The 21,360-nt window shown below is 46.3% G+C and overlaps 1 protein-coding gene across 1 annotated transcript; it reads left to right on the top strand.

Annotated features, from left to right (window-relative positions):
- The first annotated feature begins 5,636 nt into the window (after positions 1–5,636).
- hspb8 (heat shock protein b8) lies at positions 5,637–20,449 on the top strand. Its single transcript, XM_056281390.1, has 3 exons — positions 5,637–6,447; positions 9,374–9,437; positions 18,719–20,449. Exons 1-3 carry the CDS (start codon positions 6,045–6,047, stop codon positions 18,891–18,893), a joined length of 642 nt encoding a protein of 213 aa, XP_056137365.1. The 5' UTR covers positions 5,637–6,044; the 3' UTR covers positions 18,894–20,449.
- Positions 20,450–21,360: the final 911 nt, after the last annotated feature.

The raw sequence follows: 21,360 nt of genomic DNA on the forward strand, positions 1-21,360 counted from the left end.
TTAGAATCTGTAAAAAGTTTGAAACTGCCTTTCCCGGTAAATGAGTTTTGTTTCCCTATCGTGTGAAAATCCATCATCCTACCTGTATAAATGCTGGCGATCTGAGGCTCCCTGCACGCCCTGGCACGGGGGACTTAAAGCAAGCACGATGCGAGCAGGAAGAAGACAGGAAGTCATCCACAGTCAGTACGTTTACATGTTAGAAAAAGTTGATTTATTGTGTTAGTCCGACTAAAACGGGACTTTAAAATACATGTAAACCCGTTAGTCCGACTAAAATCGTACTAAATCGAAGTCGGACTAACACACCTAGATCAGGCACGTAGCCAGGTAGGTGGTTTTCGTGTCTGAACCCCCCCCCCCCCCCGAAACCCCACGGCCCGTCTGAAATGGCACCAATAATTATTTAGTTATCGTTTTGATTATTTGTAACTGCCCCTCTAGCGTACTCATACACTGCATCTATCGTGACTGACGGGCGTTAAACCTGTCAGCTAATTTGTTTCCAAACATGATGTATCTTATTGGTCTGTTTCGTAAAACAAATAAAATCACACGCTTTTGATTGGCTCAGGGGTCTGACGAGTCAGCTAAGCAACCTGCCACTGGTTATGCTAGCTAAATGGTCGATCTATAGTTTGCTTTTCAAAAGCAATGGAGCTGCCGAAAGCTACCTGTAAATCAGGCAAGAGCAGTAAAGTTAATATTCGTAAAATCGGTGATTTTTTTTTTTGTTTCAACGTGTCCCGACTCAAAAAAGAAAAAAAAGAACATTACAGATGATCTGGTCACTAACGTTACCGATTTTCCGGAGCAAGTGTTAGCAGACCCACTGCCCTCCTCCTCGGAAACTGAGCCAGAGTTAGCAGACCCGCCGTCCTCTACCTCGGAAACGTTTTCACACGACTTTGTGGATTATATTGGTGGGAAAATATCAGACGAACAGAGAAGAGAAATATACTCACTGGACTGGACGGCCAATATCGGACAAACATTCCCTACAAAACTAGGAGGTAAACTACGTTTCCAACGTCATTGGATTGACCAGTGTAGCTGGCTAGTATACTCAACAAGGTCCGACGGTTGTTTTTGTAAGCACTGTGTTGCGTTTGCAGTCGAGCATGTGGGCAAGGGAGGGCACAGAAAAGCTGGCAAGCTAATTAATGTCCACTTCTCAGACTGGAAACATGCTTTAGAGATGTTCAAAGACCATGCACAAAAGGCATATCACAAGGATGCATGTTTGAAAGCGGACAATTTCCAAATGGTTCTCAACAATAAAATGGATGCAATTTCACTGAGGCTAGATTCTGAGAGAAAAAAGCGAGTCCAAGAAAACTGAGAAAAACTCAAAAGCATCATTGCAACGTTGATTTTTTGCAGTCGCCAAGAACTCGCCCTGAGAGGTGATATTGATTCAGGACCAGTGACATTGAATGAGCCAACTCACAATAACGGAAATTTCAGGGCTTTACTCAGGTTTAGGGCTACATCTGGCGACACAGTACTGTTACAACACTTGAGTAAATGTTCAGCAAACGCTAGCTACTGCAGTCCTGATGTACAAAATGAAATAATCAGCATAATTGGAGATGTGATAACAAACAAACTGGTGCAGAAAGTAAACTCCGCGCAGTGTTTCGCTGTGTTGGCAGATGAAATGAAAGATGTTTCAGGGCGGGAGCAGCTTTCTGTCTGTCAGATACGTGAACCAGCATGACAGCCAATATAGCATCAGAGAGGATTTTTTTTGTCCTTTGTTGATATCGAGAAGTTCACCGGGGAGGCAATCGCCAATTCAATCGAAAGTCAGTTGACAAATGCAGGCGTTGATTTACAGTTTTTACGTGGCCAGGGATACGACGGCGCATCTGCCATGAGTGTCTGTTTAAATGGTGCCCAAGCTAAAATCAAAGAGAAGCACAAGCAAGCAGTTTATGTGCACTGTGCCAGCCACAGTTTGAATTTGGTCCTAAACAAGTGCTGCACTGTACAAATGGTGCGAAATTGCTTTGGAATTGTCTCGGAAAAATGCGCTTTTTTCCATGATTCGGCTTTGCGGTCTGCCAGTCTGCAACACGAGACGGAGCGTCTTTTACCCGACTGCAAGAAAACGCGACTGACGAAGTTGTGTGAAACGAGATGGGTCGAACGCCATGACGCAATATTTACATTCAACGAGCTTTTAGACCCTGTGCAATCCAGCCTGCAGAAAATCAGTGAAACCTTCACAGGAGACACATCTGTCAAAGCCACTCAGCTCTTTAATTCAATTGACAATGCAGAATTCATGCTGTCCATGAATGTGAGTGAGAAGATGCTTGCAAAAACCTACCACCTGTCCACCTTCCTTCAGAAGGAAAATTGTGACTTGGTGAGTTGCGTTTCAGCTGCTGATGCTGTTATTAAATAGGTAGATGAGATGAGGGCTAACTCTGAGATAGAGTTCAGGCAGATTTTCCAAAAGACCTCTTCCCAAGCAGCCAAGTATGGGGTTGAATTTCGACCACGAAGAGGCATGGACTGCAATGAGGATCCATTGAAGGCCTGTGAAAATCACTACCGGCAAAAGCTTTTCATAGTCATGCTTGACTTTTATTCATCACAGATGAAGGAACGCTGCAGCAAACACAGAAATGTGATCTCCAACCTCTGCTCCTTACTGCCATCTAAGGTCAGCATGCTGAACGACAGCTCAGCTCAAGCGCCCTCCAACCTGTATCCTGATGAAGTGTTACCGCATCTGGAAGTTGTAAAGTCAGAAATTGACACCTGGCGGGATAAATGGAAAAATGCAACGTATGTTCCACAAAATGCCATTGAGGCATTAAATGTCTGTAACAGTGAGTTGTTTCCAAGCATCTTCAAGTTTCTCCGCGTTTTGACCACGCTTCCTGTCACCAGTGCCCATGTCGAGTGAAGTTTTTCCCGTCTGGGGAGGATCAAGGACAAAATGCGCAGTACAATGACGGAAAGACGGCTTGATGGACTGACATTGCTCTCGGAGCACAGAGACATTGTGGTGACGCCGGAAGAGGTACTGGACATCTTTTGCAGACAAAAAAGACGATTGGACCTGCTTTTATAAGGTAAGACCCACTTTTATTTATTAATGCATTGATGATTATCTATGGGCCATTAATACGTTGACATTTACCGTACGGTTGGGTATTAGGCTATAGTATACAGTGTGGGAATTTTATTTACCGGTAGCTTTCGGCAGTGTTGCCCGACCCCCCCCCCCAAAATATGTTTCTGGCTACGGGCCTGACCTAGATAATGCGGTTGGAGATCGATTGTCTCTGGCATGTATACGCTTCAATCGACCCCGAACTGGCCTAGGCGTTCTGCGCATGATCCATAGCTTCCGCGGCGGTCTTTCACCCGGAAGTCGAACAGCGTAGTATCAACGTGGCGAGTGCTAAAACCCGAGGACAAGTAGAAAGGGGATTGGCTCCATGGTGTCCACAAAAATGTTAAAAATCCTAAAAAAAAAAAAAACAACATGGCGCGTGCTCGAGCGAGAACCGCGCATTTGTGGACAGACGAAGAGACAAACTTTTATGTTGTGTCAACTAAAGGAGTTGAGTATCCTAAAGTACGTGGAGGGAAGGAGAACGCGGAATGGCGAACTACTTCAGTGGCGGACGGAAAAGTTGGACGAAGCGGGATTTAAAAGAACCCCCCCGAGCAAATACGCGGCTCAGTCGGGCCTACTACAATGCAAAGAACAACAAAACAAGTGGCCACAACCCAGTTTCGTGCCGACATATTGGAAGAGCTGCTAGGACGCCGACCTTCGCCCCAAGCCGTAGAGCATGGCGTGGACATCGGTTTTAATAATTCCGTCTCAGGTGAGTTGCTAGTACCGTTAAGCTAACGCAAGCTAGCGCATGAATGGGGAGAAAACAACATAAACATTAGTCTTTTCCGTGCACCATTTAATGGTGATTAATGTTATAACGTTGCATAGAATATTAATTAGTTGGAGTTACTTTTAACGAGAGAACTCGTGGTAAAGGCCTGAGCCCTTACCTCCCTCCACTCGCCATCGATAGAGAGGCTCCTGCTCCGCCAACATGTCCTGATCAACAAGAACCCTGATTAACAGCAGGAGATTGACTGACGCAAGTAGATTGTTCACTAGATTTGTAAATGGTATAAAGACAGAGAGGCTTTTGTCCGATTTTCAATCACTCTGCAGACCTGACTCAGACTTTGTTGATTCGTCAATAAAAGTCTTATTTTGAACGATCCTCGTCTCATTGAGTTTTTTTTTTTTTTGCAAGTTCTCTGTATCACTGGCCACCACACTAGCACAGTTCAGGCTAAACTAGCTCCATCTCGTCCATTCTGCTTTTCACTTCCTGCCCTCCATCGGAAGCTCGCGCGTCGTTAGAATCACGTGACTGCAAATAAGCATATAGCAGGGATGGGCAACATGGTCCAGAAAGGTCCGCTGTGGGTGCAGGTCTTTGTTCCAGCCAAGCAGTTACACACCTGATTCTATTAGTCAACCAATAGTCTTTGTTAAGGGCCTTGATTTGTAGACTCCGGCGTGTAGCTCCTTATTTGGAACAAAGACCTGCACCCACATCGGACCTTTCTGAACCATGTTGCCTATCCCTGAAAGGGGACATATCACCAGCTACCGTGCCGGGGTCGAACACACTTATGTCAATAAATCGATTCTCCCCCGGTTCTTGTATACTGGGACAACGACAGTAGTCCAACTGTGCATGTAAAGGCAGTGAGTGTGGAATGACTTCCTGTCTCAGTGACGTGCCAGCACATTTATACGTAGATAGCAATCAGCTTTGAATATGTAACTACTGTGGTGTAAATACGCATCGGCATTAGAAATACCGGGTGTGGTTATCTAATGTACCGGCTCTGATATAAGCCGAGTTCACTTCAGAATGACTGGTGCATGGTCAGGTTTATGGTCCACTTTGGTAATGCTGGGAATAACACAGCTGAATGCCAGAAGAAAAAGAAAAAACACAAAGTGGATGTTCTGGATATCTTTGTGCTTAAGATCTCTCTGATATATATTTTTTCATTTTAAATTTTCAACAAGTTCATACCAATAGTGATCCGGTGTTCTGGTGTTAAATGATCCATATTCTGTAATTTTCCTAATGAACGAGCATATTGTTGAAGCCTGTTTTTTTGTTTTGTTTTTCTCATGCCGACACGCTCATTTGAATCAGTATGTCAACTTGACATTGTAATGATGTGTCATCCGGAAATGAATTGTCCCCCCCCCCCACACCGTGTCTCCATGAATTCGCCCTGACCCCCCCCCCGCCGCCCCAATCCTCCTGTGTGTGGAATAAACTATAAGAATGTCATGTTCTGAACAAGACTATCTATTTATTTATTTGATATGCGGGGGGGGGGGGGTGCATGCATGCTTTGCGCCCTGCTTGGACGTTGCAGCCCATGTGCGTGAGGTGGTGTGTTTTATCCGTGCCGTGACATCAGTGTTTGTGGACCCTGGTCCTCCTGCTCCCGTACACCCGTGCGTTATTTTCTATTAAAAAGCCCGTGAGTCACCGAGGGGAGGAGCAGTTTTGGGACAGATGTTTTTTGGTGCGCGCAGGGGTTGACCGACATGCTGACCGTGGTTTAAATTTGGTCATGGAGGAGGGTCCTCGGTCAGCTGTTGCGCGCCCGGCTGCTCCAGGATCCAACCCGCACCTCCTGGACTCTTCTCAGTGCCGACTCACCGTCTGGGGGAAACTCCGCGGCCCCGTATACAAAAAACTGCTGCCCCGAAGTGGACGTCGAGGTCTTAAAGGGAAGAGAAGCTGGTGGAAAGTGTGCGCTCTGATCGACAAGTGGACTTTGTTTCGTCGGGTAACGGTAATGCGAGCAACACTTACCCCCCATAGGAGACTATTTTGGTCCTGGTGAAGTTATTTATAGCGGTGGGATATTGAAACAGGCGTTCCGGTTTGGTGCAGTCGTGCAGGGACAGAAGTTGAACTGATACCTGAACTTTTGGGTCTCGGTCTTTGGCGCACCTCTCCTCAGTTGGCATGGCCGAGGGAGACTTTTACACGCTGGGGAGCCGCCAGAGGATTCCCAGGGACCCGTTCGGAGAGTCTCCGTTCAGAGACCAGCTGGCGTCGCGGTTCATGGAGGAGGACTTCGGGATGCCGTCCTTCCCGGACGACCTGGCGATGGACTGGCCCGGCTGGGCACGGCCGGCCCGCCTCACCGCGCGCCTCGGCACCTCTCCGTTCGGCAGCGGGTTACGCGCAGGCTTCCCGGCGCGCGCGTCCACGGGCGGCCCGCCGGTGTACACCGCGAGGTACAGCGAGCCCCGGAGCGCGCCCCCCGCCACCGGGGGCGAGCCCTGGAAGGTCTGCGTCAACGTGCACAGCTTCAGACCGGAAGAGCTGCACGTCAGAACCAGGGACGGCTACGTAGAGGTGTCGGGTGAGACACCCTTCACACTTCATTAGTATAGTAAAATTACATTATAGTCTAGTATAGTACCGTAACATTAAAGTATAGTACAGTAACATTATCCTATAGTATGGTACAGTAACATTATAGTATAGTACGGTGACATTCTATCATAGTAAAGTGTAGTATAATGTAGTGTAGTATTGTATAGTATAGTATAGTAATTGTATAATACAGTAATAGTATATTACAGTATAGCATAGAACAGTAAACATAGTAATAATATAGTGTCATAGTAATAGTATACTATAGTGTAGTGCAGTATAGCTATAGTGTAGTACAGTTATTGTACAGTATAGAATAGTATAGTTATAGTATAGTTGTAGCATAGAACAGTATAAATTATAGTAATAATATAATATAGTGCCATATAGTAATATTATACTATAGTGAAGTATAGTATAGAATAGTTATAGTACAGTATAGTATATTATATAATATAGTATAGTTACAGTATAGTTTTCGTATAGTTATAGTACAGTGTGTAGTTATAGAACAGTATAGTTATAGTATAGTTGCAGTATAGTTATAGTACAGTATAGTTATAGTATAGTTATGGTATAGTAAGCCAGATAGCTACACTGAGATTTTAATACATCTCTTCAACAAGACATATGTTGAAGACTGCAATTAACATGGGTGTTAACATATTAAACAATGATAAAATAAAGATTATTTTATTGTAAATAAAAAAAATATATACCCACTAAGTTACAGCAGAACCAATGACAAAGCCTAAAGCACAGCTAGCATCTTCATGAGCCTCCACCAAGATCCCTTTCAACCCTGTTCACCAAGAGAAGCCCTCTTTTAATTTAATCTAGATGTGCAACGAGGTCTAACCAGCGGGAACATGCCAGCATCTCAGTGGCAGTACTCGGAAATCCGGTCTCAGAAATGTCGGGTTGATGAAATGACCTGTAGGTGGACAGGATTTGGGACGGTGGGGGCGCCGATATGACTTGCATATTGGCTGGCAGATCCTCAAGCTTACACACCTGTTTCAGATTCTTGGGAGAACCGCTCACTCCCCTATGAGCTAGATTTAGATTTAAGGCATGGCCCATGACAACAGGCTCCATTTACAATAAGACAAGCAATGAACAGACAGAATGTTCTGGAAATAATTAGATGACTTGTTTCCCCAGTGGCTCTCTGGGGGAAACAAGTCATGCTTCTTTCACTACCGAATTCACCTTTGGTCATAAATGGGGAAAAAGTCTACTTAGAGCAGCTGAACTGGTTTTTTGTCACCAAACTGCAAATAGACACAGCAGGCCATGACTCCCCTCTCTGGGAAGGTTATGCTAAGGGATTGTTATTGTTATTGAACAGTTTATGTATGATTCAGTTTTGAATTGTGTAACTCTACACTTGATTAGGAGATATAATGATTGAAAGAGTAAAAAATACAATTTAATTACTTAAATAATAGTCAAATTAGCCTTTTTCTGACTGTGGTTGGGGTACCAGTGGAGCCACCTCCGGGGCTCCCGGGACCCCCGCTTTGAGGACCAGCGGATTAAAGGGGAGTGTCTAGGGTCAGCACTTCAAAAGATAAGACAAATGCCAGGGATGCCCAGTACAGACGAGTGCACAGGGGAGAGTATAGGCCCCCCGGCGCTGGCTGGGGCTTTTTATAAACACATTGTTGGTATGCCAGTTGGGTCATTCCATCAGCACCACGGAGAGCCTACCGGCCTTGGCGACTCAACCTCGTTCTAAAAGCAAATCGTGGCGGTGTGTTGTAAAGCATGCATGTACGAAGCAAGTCGCGCGGATACAAGTCACAACAGCATGCGCCGCCCTCCTTGTCACATGTTAACAAGTCTCGGAAAACTCGCCTCCTGAGTGTCTAAAAGTATAGCCCTGGTTCCCAAACTTGCGCTGGCAGAGGGAACTTGTGATGGACGCATTGCTTTGCTGTGTTATGTTATCTATTATAAGATACTTTCTGCCATCTCAGTTCCCCAAGCATGTTACACAGCACCTCTGGAATGTGACATCTCCGTCAGAAGGGAGAGGTGACTGGTGTTCGCTGGCCAAATCTCTATTCTTCATTAAAACATCTTGGGGGAGGGGGAAGGCTTTCAAGGGGGACCGATTCTACTTCTCAACTCCTAATGAAGTTTATAATATGGCATGACTTCACTGGTGAACCCGGCTCCGTACTCTTTGGAGCTTTACATCCCCCCCCCCCCCCGTCTAGATTTCTGGTGGAGTCCAGCACTTTCCGTTGGGGGGCAGAGAGACGTCACAGCCGGGGTGTAAGGTAGCACATAGCTGAGCGTGGGGCGTTGATGAGGGGGTGGGGGGTAGGGCCATGCTGGATGGAGCAATGACATTTAGTAGCCCCAGCAGCTGCTGCTAGCTAACCGGAGAGACACAAACACCCAGAAACAGAGCTGGGAAAAGGAGAGGCCCATATCTCACGAGGCTTTTCGGGGCCTTGCTATCCTCCTCCCTGTTCCATCGAATGAGTATCTGCAGGCTTCTGCTGTGGAAGTCTGGCTAAAAGGATCCGATGGGTGTTTCATTGTGTTCATTTCAACTTTTAGTGTGACTCGCTTGCGTGTCTAGTTAAGGGGATTGGAGCCCACCCTGGAGGTCCTCAAGTTAAAAACAAAAAAACAACACTGATGTAATGAGACAGAAAGTCTCTCAAAGGAAATTCCCTGAGACGTCGGACAGCAAAAACTTTGTGTTTCTGTCTAGAGTGAGCAAAATGAGCTAACTAGCAGATCATGTCTGTGATAGGTCTGTCTTAATGTCCCACTGAACTTCTGGTAACCGTGCTTCTCACTGCCCCCCTTTTGCCTGGTTTTTACCCTGCCTGAGTCATCCCAACAAGGTTATTTCACATCACTCGGCTCACTGCACTATCGTTTTCTAACAGGGAAGCACGAGGAGAAGCAGGAGGAGGGCGGCATCGTGACAAAGAACTTCACAAAGAAGATACAGTGAGTATACCCGCTGAGTCTTGCACTGTCACCTGTGCCGTCTGTCGCATCGAGTCAGTTTTACCTTGTTCCCACTCTGATTCCCAAGATATTACTCAAACGGGGAGCATGGCTTTGCATCATGTAAGGAAGTAAGTAAAGTTTGTTTAGTGCAGCACCTTTCAAAGAGCAAGGTCAAAAAGTGCTTCACAAGAGTAAAAGTGTTAAAAGCAAGACCATTAATAACAGCAAAAAAGAAAGAAACAATAAAACATAAACAACAAATGACCTTAAAAACACACAAAATTGGGACATCGGGGTGGCGTGGCAGTTGTTCTACCTACCAACATGGGATCGCCAGTTCGAATCCCTGTGTTACCTCCGGCATGGTCAGGCGCTGTGTCTGCGGGTGGGAATCCGGATGTGGGTGCGTGTCCTGGTTGCCGCACTAGCGCCTCCTCTGGTCGGTCAGGGCACCTATTCGGACGGGAGTGGGGAACTGGAGGGAATAGCATCATCCTCCCATGCGCTACGTCCCCCTGGTGAAACTCCTCACTGTCAGGTGAAAAGAAGCAGCTGGCGACTCCACATTGTATCGGAGGAGGCATGTGGTAGTCTGCAGCCCTGCCCGGATCGGGAGAGAGGGTGGAGCAGCGACCGGGATGGCTCGGAAGAATGGGGTAATTGGCTGGATACAATTGGGGAGAAAAGGGAGGGGATCCCCCCCCTGAAAAAACACACAAAATTACGAACAGTAGACAGCACAAGGTGAGACAAAGGCCCGTTTGAGTAAACGGGTCTTTAGCTGCTTGTTAAAGGTGTCAACAAGAGACTGCAGATCACATATCTTAGGTAGCAGCTTCCACAGTGTCCAAGCCCCAACTTTAAAGGCACCATCACCTTCTGTTTTCAAACAAGAGGGAGGGACAACAGATAAGTCCTGGTCAGAAGACCTAACCCACCTACTGGAGGCCATGTCTGTCTCTTTAGACCCCTGTCCATGACATAAACCTCAACATGCCCAGATAACACTTACTTGACCAGATACAGCTAATGTCCATCCATTCTGATGGACATTAGCCTGACCTACATGTCTTTGGACTGTGGGAGGAAACCGGATCCCCCGGAGAAAACCCACACAGACACGGGGAGAACATGCAAACTCCACACAGAGGAAGACCTGGGACGACCCCCGAAGGTTGGACTACCCCAGGCCTCGAACCCAGGACCTTCTTGCTGTGAGGCGACCACGCTAACCACTGCGCCACCGTGCTGCTTCAGCTAATATATCCTGAGATCAACAAAGGTGAACTGTATTCCTAAGTCTTGGTTGCAGGGCCGTACTAGATATTTCTGGCACTGCATCGACATCAGTCTACGCGTAGCACCAGCCAGAGTGTAACTGTAAGCGGCGTGGCGTCAAGCTAACGAGAAACAGGAAGACAAAACGTTCAGGACTGTTTGGCACTGAAACTCAATTATAAATAAAAAAGAGCATGGAAGTTTCCACAAACCACCTCCCCCCCAACCCTGCCACCCACCCACCATTCCCCCTGTGCCCCTGCACCCCCTGCGTCTGCCCTTTTTAATTGGGCGGTGGGAAGACTTCAAACAGCGGTGCTAATCGGCCGTGCCCAGCCACTGTCTCGCTGGCGAGTCACTCCGGCTCACTTAATTTCCTGTCGGCTAATTACTAAGCAGCTGGGGCCTCCCCAGCCACACACCCTTCACATCACAATCCCTTTAATTGGAAAGCCGTCAGATCGGGCCCGTGTGCCACAGCTGAAGTGAAACCTGAAGACGAAAACAATGACAGATATGGGGAGAGGCAGAGACAGGGAAGTGGGGGCATGTATAAATAACTGCCCTCAATACAAAAATCCTCCCGCTATAAAAGAGAAAGACATGGTGAGAGCGATAGACAGACACAAGGCGGAAACAAGATGCTGGCTACTCTCCCTGACAGTGTTTAAATCCAACTTTTTGTTTTTCCATTCTCTCTGATGTGGCACACAGTCAGACATCACCCAGCTATCACAGACTGTGACATGTGGCAGTTAGAAGCCAGACTCATTACTTTGGGCAACATTTCAGGGGCAGAGGTGCATTTCGAAGGTTGTCGGCAGCGTGCAGGTCTGGCAGCACGGGAATGCGGTCTGGAGCAAGGCTTTACTGGTTTGTTGTTGAGGCCCTGTGCTGCAGCCTGCCTGCCATTCCGAGATGTTATGATTCTAGATTCTAGCACTCCGTCTGTGTGTGCGTGTGTGTGTGCGTGTGTGTGTGTGTGTGTCCTACCATGTGTTTGAGCTGACATACATGCACACAGACATACATCTGGCGCACATACACACACACACACACACACACATCATATCTCTCTCTCTCTTTGTCTCTCCCTCTGTCTGTCTCCGTCTGTCTGTCTCTGTCTCTGTCTCGCTCTCTCTCTCTGTCTGTCTCTCTCTTTGTCTCTCTCTGTCTCTGTCTGTCTCTCTGTCTATCTTTCTTTCTGTCTGTCTCTCGCTCTCTCTTTCTCTCTGTCTGTCTCTCTCTGTCTGTGTCTCTGTCTCTCTCTGTTTGTATCTGTCTCGCTCTCTGTCTGTCTGTCTCTGTCTCTCTCTGTCTGTCTGTCTGTCTGTCTGTGTCTCTTTCTCTGTCTGTCTGTCTGTCTGTCTCTTTCTCTGTCTGTCTCTCGCTCTCTCTTTCTCTCTGTCTGTCTCTCTGTCTGTCCGTCTCTCTCTTTCTCTGTCTCTCTGTTTGTCTCGCTCTCTGTCTCTCTCTCTGTCTGTCTCTCTCTGTCTGTCTGTCTCTCTCTGTCTGTCTCTCTCTGTCTGACTCCCTATACCTCCATGCAGCTGTTTGCAGCGTCACAGGGGGCTGTGGAAGCATATTGCAAAGTTTTTTGGCAGCTGTACAAAATCGATGTCAGAGATAAAATGCGTGCTCACTAGAGGTAAATAAACCCTCGTGCTGGACTGATACGGTTTCTGCTGGAGTCCTCTGTGATGGACCAGCTGACTGATTCGACTTCTTCTGAAGGCGGCAAAACTTTGCTATCCTACGAGTGGCTGCTTTAAACTGGGCGAGGGAAGGGAGCATTTGTGTTGGTGTGTGTGTGTACACATGTGAGTGTTCATGCACACATGGACTGCACACATTTTTTGGAGACATTTTTTCCACACCTGTTTACAGTACTGGTCCTCAGCTTACTTCTAATGTGAATTCTGTCTCGCCGTCCTGTTAAAGGGGAAGCGTGTTGTGCTCTACAGCAGAATAAATTGTTTTCTGCTCAACATTTGTCGATGCTTTCCTGAAACAGAGTTGTACAAATCTCGCTTGGACTCCAGTGTGGCGACTCCTGGGCTACGTACGATAGAAGGAAGTTGAGATGTGCGTGTAAAATCATGCCAGGTTGTGAGGTTACGAACCCCTACGTCCCGCTGAGATAGTGAACTAGCTCGTTCACCCTGCATCCCGATCTCAAATCCCCAGTGGAATTTCACCCTTGGTGCCATGAACCCTATCAGATACCGTTGTTAGAACATATCCGTGCCTGGTTTGGAGGGCAGTCGGTTTCCTCCCCGCGTCGCTGTGTGTTACTTCTGTGAGTAACTGCCTGTTTGGCTTCAAACCTGTCGGTGTTGGCTGCTTTCGAGGGCGGCCGTGGGTGGAGGTGCTCCTCCCTCCCATATGATTAGTAATTCTCAGTGGAGTGGGAAGACGGCGGAGGGGCCACTCTAATTAAACGGAGGGTGGAATCCAGTGTGTTGTGGTTGGAGCCCAGCGGCCCGCTGTTTATGCTCCAGAGACACTTGGCAGGACGCACGGAAAACCTCAGAACATCCTTATTAGGTCACGTTGTGTGATGAAGACCACGCTCTGCTTGGCTCTTGCTGTGTGTCTTTACACTGAGAGTGTGTATCTGTCTGTATAAAGTGTGTGTGTGTCTATCTATATTTCTGTCTTCCCCTCTCTCTTTCATTCATTCAGTTGTTTGTTCATCCAGAGCTGGCTCATGAATTAAAACAAGCACTACTGGACAGATATTACTTTACATTCGCTTTTACGTTTATAATCCAACGGAACGAGGTCGTCAAATGTCGCTGAACAATTTGTTCGACCTGAAGCACGACATTCAGTTCCTCCTGAACACATGACTGAATAGAGCCAGAGCTTTGTGGAAAACCTTCAACTTTTTTGCAACAGCATGATATCTACCACTCTTTATTGAGGCGATGCTGCTCAACAGGGGGCAGACATGGGTTGAAGACAAGGACTTTCTCAAGTGCTTTAGGGAAAGTTGATTGCACGCCGGCAGAGAGGACCATAGTGACTGGCTAAATGATTTCAATTTGCCCCTCAATCACTAAGGTGCTGAGGCAGCAGCGCCGTGTGTGAAGGATGCCAAGATGACAGGGCAACTCGATACCACAAGATGTTAAACTTGCAGCCTGACACATGCGTTAACAATCCTGTGCCGCAATTCTCCGTGCTCCTGCCTGCGTTCCTTACTAATGTGATGTGAAGACCTTGTTTTTTTTCCTGTGACAGCTGTCAAATAATTAAAAACAAACAACAGAGGTGCAACTTCACAGTGGTTGTCTTTCCTCTCATCCTCAAGACCCTAAATATGTCAGAACTCTCCAGTGACGGCTGGTGCTAACGATTTTTTTGGGGGGGGGGCAATTTACCTTGGCACAGCACACCTGACAGCTGCTTTAATGTCCACACAGTTACAGAGTTATTAAGAAGGACTATGTAGCCTATTTTATCTATAGGCTACATTGTCCTTCTTAATAACTCTGTGACTGTGTGGACATTAAAGCAGCTGTCAGGTGTGCTGCGCCAAGGAAAATCCCCCCCCTCCAAATTGTTAGCACCAGCCGCCACTGGAACTCTCATTCTGTTTTAGAAACCATTCTGAAAGTGTGATTGCGGAGGAGAAGTGGTGAACAAAACATAGTTTAATTCGGCTTCTATAGATTAGATTAAGTTTCCTTTATTAATCCCCTTCGGGAAATTCAGTTACTGCAAATTAACCCATCCTAGCTGTGATCTGTGTAGCTTGGAGCACTGTGGTGCGGCCTTCATGCCGCGCCCGGGGACCAACTCCAGTTCTTTTCACATTACCTTGCTCAGGGGCACAGACAGGAGCATTAACCCTGACATACATGTCTTTTTGAGGGTGGGGGAAACTGGAGCACCCGGAGAAAACCCACCGCAGACACGGGGAGAACATGCAAACTCCACACAGAGGACGACCTTTGATGACCCCCCCCCCCAAGGTTGGACAACCCCGGGGTTCGAACCCAGGACCTTCTTGCTGTGAGGCGACAGCACTAACCACTGCGCCACCGTGCCACCCAATAGTGGAGGTTGCCTCTTTGCTACCTAAAGACAATAATTTTATGCTGTATTATCATCCATCTATTTTCTATACTCAGTCCCATTCAGGGTCATGGGGTCAGTCTCTCCCAGCATGCATTGGGCAGAGAGCAGGAAAATACTATGGACACATCACCTGTTCATCACAGGACACACACACACATTCACACACCATTAACAATGTAGAGACTCCCGTTCACCTAACAGGCATGTCTTGGGAGACAGGGAGAACATGCAAACTCCACACAGATGGACTGGAACTGGACTTGGGCAACAGTGCTAACCATTAAACCACGATGTCATCCTGCATTAACATTTTAAGTGGAAAAAAAGTGGCCTGCCTTGCCCTGCTTTTGTATTTGGTGGGCTTTTTTGTTCAACCAAACGCTGTCATAGGGAATGCATAAGATGCGTCGCCATGCTCGCCTTTTCAAATGCATCTCATTGTTCCCAGAGTGGGCCGCGTTCATTGCACAATGTGCATTCAGGAGGCTGCGAATGTGCAAGCATGAGCCATTTCACAATGTGTTTTCCAAATTGTGCTTGGACAGTGACCGGACTGCGTAATGCTGAGTTCACCTCAGAACAATTTCTGCTGTCAGGAGTCGCATATTACTTGCTAAACAACTTCTTTGCCAGCAGTCCCATCGACGTAACCGAAATGGCATTCTCGACCATAATACACACCCTCTGCATTGCTGCGCAAGCCACTTTGCCCTCACTTTGTTCCAGTTCTTACTGTGCAGTGCATGGCCTGGTTTTAGATGTTTCAGTAAACGTTTTTTCTTCATGAAAGGAATATTTGGTTATTTTTATTTTTAATCCAACTCTTAAGAATCCAAAATTTGAAGAGCCCCATCTGGTTTTCATGAATAAGAATCTCTTTTATTCTTGTCTTGCTCTGAACTGAGGAACCAGATTATGCCAGTTTGCTCAGAAAAACATCATATTTGCAGTGAGTAACGTGAAAACTGAGCAAGTGCAGCAGATCGTAAAATTGTGTAGCAATGAAAATTTACAGGTGTAAAAAGGTTTGCCGACAGACATTCTCAGCAATTGGAATCGGACTCTATTTCGTTAATTTGGAATGAGTCTGCTTTTTTTCCCTCTCCCTTCTGCTTGCTGCACAGCCGGAAGAGGTGAAATGAAAAGTGCCCCCACATAGCAAAATTGCTGTGGTCCGGACCCATCCCACACCCAACATTTTCATCCGGCCCACATACCGCGGGGAATGATGGCACTTGGGCGGTCCGCTCCTGTTTGCCAGATTTGGGCCAGAACCAACCATAGCAATGCTGCATGTGCCACATATTTGCCACAGGTGGCCCATATTTGTTTTGTAATATTTGGGCCATATCTACCATTTACCACACAGGCCACTACAGGGTCAAATCCAGATTACATGTTGCCGAGAGCACCACATCTTTGCCAAAAAAGGCCCACATTTGATTTGGCATATTTGGGCCATATTTGCTATTATACATGTGAGCCACTTCAGGCTCACTTCCATTTTGTCAGGGCCAGGAGAAGGCCATCAGTGCTACATCATTACTATCTGGGCTGGGTGCGAGACAGTGTTTGTGAGTTTGCAGTGTAGAGCGAGTGCTAGCCGAGGAGGACAGGCTGAGCTTTGTTTGAATAACGGTCAAAGTCCCCAACCAAGTTTGCTTTTTTTTGGGGGGGGGGGAGTTCCCCCTTTTTCTCCCCAATTGTATCAGGCCAATAACCCCACTCTTCCGAGCCGTCCCACTCGCTGCTCCACCCCCTCTGCCAGTCCGGGGAGGGCTGCAAACTACCACATGCCTCCTCTGATACAAGTGGAGTTGCCAGCCACTTCTTTTCACCTGACAGTGAGGAGTTTCACCGGGGGGGGGGCGTAGCGCGTGGGAGGATCACGCTATTCCCCCCCAGTTTGAGACTGTCGTCTGCCAAAAAACGACCCCATAGGTCGTTTGTACAAGTAGCTTATTACAACCTGTAGTTACGTTTTAAGCTACTTCCTTGTGGTCCTCCATAATTATAACACGTTACTTTTCCTGTAACAATAAGCGATCTCCTTCCATAAGCTTTCTTGAGAACGAATATTAGTAAAAGCAAAGTTTAATGTCACATAGCGGTTATAATGTCCACGCTAGCTGACTTGCTAACTTTTGGCTAACGTTAAGTTAGCTCTTATAACGTTATTCACAGGTAAACATCCTGCCAATAGCAATCTTACTTACTATACTAGATGGAGAAACAACACAAAAACGCTCTTACTACATATTCTATTGTTCTCAAATTGTTTTAAAAACCCACAATGCACCGAGGAGAAAAGTATCTGTGGAACATCTCCTGCCGCCGGAAGGGGCGCTAATTTAGGAAGCGCTCCTGTGGATTGTATTAGAGCAGTGTTTCTCAACCGGGGTCCGCGGACCCCTAGTGGTCCGTGGTGTAATTGCAAGGGGTCCGTGAAAATAAAATATCTTTAAAAAAAGATCCTATGACATTTATAGAAATAGGATTATTTTACTCAAATGTGACCGAGACCTGTGTCTACCTACACTATAAAGGGTAACAGGACTTTTTTCTCTAATTACATCTGTTTCACAAGTGTAATTTATTGTATTTTAATAAGAGATCTCGCTCCCGTTTGCATTGTTAAAAGTTACTGCATAAGAATTCTGTTTTGTTACATATATCTGAAAGTTACTGAATACATATTGTTTTGTTACATATATCTGAAAGTTACTGCATAAGAATTCTGTTTTGTTAACTGTATCTAAGTTACAACTGAAAGCTCTTATTTTTGCCCCAAAGAGTGAATAAATGCTATAATGCAATTTAAAATGCAGTTTCTACTGTTTCTATCAAATTGCAACCCCCCTCCCCCAAGATCAGGTGGAGGGGTCCTCAGGGTAGATCAAAAATACGCAGGGGGTCCAGGACCCCAAAAAGGTTGAGAACCACTGTATTAGAGGACAAACGACCTATGTGGTCATATGGGTTGGAGGACTTGTTGCAAATCCGGCTTCCCACCCGCAGACTTGACCAATTGTGTCTGTAGGGGCGCCCGACCAAGCCGGAGGCAACACGGGGATTCGAACTGGCGATCCCCATGTTGGTAGTCAATGGAATAGACCAAGTTTTTTTTTAAATTATTATTATTATTGATATTTCCTAATATATGATGGTAAAACCTTATGCTACTTCCTGGAGGCTGTCAATAATCACTGAAATGGTGGCAATAACACTTCCTGGTTCTCAACAATGTTTGTGCAGGAGCTCAAATGGGAAAAGGTCATCTGTTTAACTGCATTTCAATTAGGGCTGTGTATTGGTGAGAATCTGGCAATACGATACGTATCATGATATAGGAGTTATGATTCAATATATATATGCTGTAAGAAAGGCGATATATTGTGATTTCATAGGCCTGTGTTCTTTGTGCTTATGCTACTTCCTGTCTCAATTTACGTTGTTGGGTTGGAGTGGAAGAGTCACATTGCTGAAGATAGATTACAACACTGCTATCTAGCGGTCGTGGGGTTACACACAACACAAAATGTCTGTCACGAACCTTTACATGTAAACAATTAAACATCGATATAGTGGTTTTGAGAATCGATAGAGTGTCACAGAAGATAATATTGTGATACTCAAGTGTATCGATATTTTCTTACATCCCTAATTTCAATGTGGGTGGGTTTTCCCCTGCCACCCTGCCCCCCCACACTTTTAAACACACACACACACACACGAGTATAAAGTAAATTGGCCTACAGCAGTGAGCTTCACAGTTCCCCTCTCCTATGCTTTTCACATAAACAAGCCATCAACTCGGCAAAAAAATAAATATATAAATCCGCCGCCGTCGAAGCCAACTTATCTCTCACTGCCACCTGTTTCTCCTCCACTCCCCCTCCTCTCTTTCTCCTCAGGATCCCGATAGACGTGGACCCTCTGACAGTCTTCGCCTCCCTGTCTCCCGAGGGCGTCCTCATCATCGAGGCTCGGCAGACTCCTCCCTACCACCTCTTCAGCAGCGAGGGGCCTCAGGGGGGGGAGGTACCCGAGGCGGAGTCCCCCATGCCCCAAGAGCCACTCATGATGTAGTCAAGCCGGATGCCACCGGCCCCGCCACCCAAAACATCACCACTCGCCCGGCCGCAGAGCGCCAACACAGCCCAGGGCAGGGTGCATAGGGTCTCAGTGGCCCTCAGCTTCAAGTTATTAGACAGCTTGTTTTTTTTATAAGTGTAAAATACAGAACATAGATATTTCTAGTTGAATTGTGAAATTGCAGTATAAGATAAAACTTATCAACCCCACATAATGGTATGTATGAATGTGTCTGTATATGAATCAGCGGTCCATCACCTACTGTAATTTACTTAACCATCTTACATCCTCCCCAGGATGCAATCCTTAGAAAGTATTGTAGCGAATTCAGGGGGCAGCTGGGAACCGCCGCAACTGGGACGCAAACCTGGTGTGGGCGACCACGCCCAGATAGCAAAATTGCTGTGGCCCAGACCCGTCCCACGCTGACACTTTCATCCGGCCCACATACCGCGTGGAATGATGGCACTTGGGCAGTCCACTCCTGTTTGCCAGATCCGGGCCAGAACCAAGCCATAGCAATGCCGCATGTGCCACATATTTGCCAAAGGTGACCTATATTTGTTTTGTGATATTTGGGCCATATTCACCATTTACCACACGGGCCACTTCAGGGTCACATCCAGATTAAATGTTGCCGAGAGCACCACATCTTTGCCAAAAAAGGCCCACATTTGATTTGGCATGTTTGGGCCGTATTTGCTATTATACATGTGGGTCGCTTCAGGCTCACATCCATTTTGTCAGGGCCAGAAGACCATCTGTGCCGCATCATTGCCTGAAGTGGCCCACATCCGGATGCTATCCGGGCGCTAACCAGTTTACTAGCACTGGCTCCGGATTCGTGTCCTGGCTGCGGCAGTTCCTGGCTGCCCCCGGAATTCACTACAGTATGAAACCTGCCACAGCCTTATATTCTTATTGTCTCGTCGTTGTATTACAAAAATGTGCACTCTGTACCACTTCCACATTTCAATTAAAGTGCCATTTAGTTGATCATTCTCTACTGGAACAGATGCAGTGTCCCAGCATCTCTGATCTCTCCGTATATTCTTCTTTTCTTCCTTTGTACTCTGGTTTTCCTTTAAACATGATGATGAACCCTCTTGACCTGGAGAATCCATGCAGTGCCTTTATTTCCCTTGGTACTGCGGTACTGTTACACTAGTTCATCCTTCATGTTATGTTTCATGTTTGAACGGGAGTAAAATTGACAGATTATTCATCTAAAAAAAAAATCTTTTATTGCTTAATTTTTCAGAGGACGAGTCAGGGGCCTTGACACTGGGTTCTAACTAGGGGCAATGTAAATATATCACCATATGTACCAATCTGGAATTATAATACCAAATTCTTTTTGATTTACATTTTTGATTTTGATTTTTTTTGTTTTTTTTTCTATTTGAGTGTGTAATTAGAAGAATGTGTGGTTTTGGTGCAGCGAGAATGACTTCATGTTGTCAGGGCTTCTGTTTCCCCCCCCCCTCCCTCCTTCTTTTCCCAACAGTGTCTTTTTATTGGTTGATGCAATAAAAATCTGCCTATCTCCATCTGTGTCTTTTGTCTGAGAGACGAGGCGCTCCCAGGCCTGCTTCCAGGGACCCGGCTGTGCCTGTTGTGTTATATGTGTACGACACCGGTAGCTGGGTGGCAGATTAGCTGGTGGGTTTAGTGCTGTCTGAGACTGTGCTGTGTAGTACTGTGGGCAAGGGCGTCGGAACCGGGGGGGATTGAGGGGACAAGTCCCCCTCAATGTGGGGGGGAGGCGAAAAATCCCCCCCCCACACAATAAACAAGAACATCCACTACTAGATGCATGCATAAATATACATAATATTGGACATATACTCCCTGTATGTGCCAGTATTCATGTCATTTCCATCCCACAATAAGTAATAGTATTATTTATTAACAACAACAAAAAAATCCCCCCCTCCTCCCCATGTCTTTGGTACTGGCGGCGGCCCGCTGACACGTGACTGCGGTGACGCGGCAGGGGCACTCAACTTTTCAACGCAGCAGCGAGGAATCCTCCTGTATTCGTCATCACTCACGGGTTTGTAAACCCCCCCAAGTGTACTTACCCATTTTTAAAAGATAAAATGTATGATGAAACCTGAGGTTGGAACACATGTATTTAATTAAGTAAATGTATTTTCGCTAACTCCCGCCAATGCTAGTCAAAGAGCAGGAAGGCTATAGCTAGCACAGACGTCGTGATAGTCACACGCAATAAACTCTTAAGGTTATAACGTGAATACGGAACGGCTCAAGTTAACCTTATTGTGAACACAATGTTATATATAGCATTTCCATTCATTTCAGAGTACTGTGTTTTGGTAGTGCTGTAACTTCATAATGTGTTACTAAGCTGCTGGGTAACTTTGCTAACTAGTTTAGCTTAATATGAGAAATGAAAACGTTGCATCCAGTACAGCAACCTCACCTTTACAAGGCTGTA

Source organism: Lampris incognitus, chromosome 1 (assembly GCF_029633865.1).
Source record: "Lampris incognitus isolate fLamInc1 chromosome 1, fLamInc1.hap2, whole genome shotgun sequence".
In the NCBI taxonomy this organism is placed as follows: domain Eukaryota; kingdom Metazoa; phylum Chordata; class Actinopteri; order Lampriformes; family Lampridae; genus Lampris; species Lampris incognitus.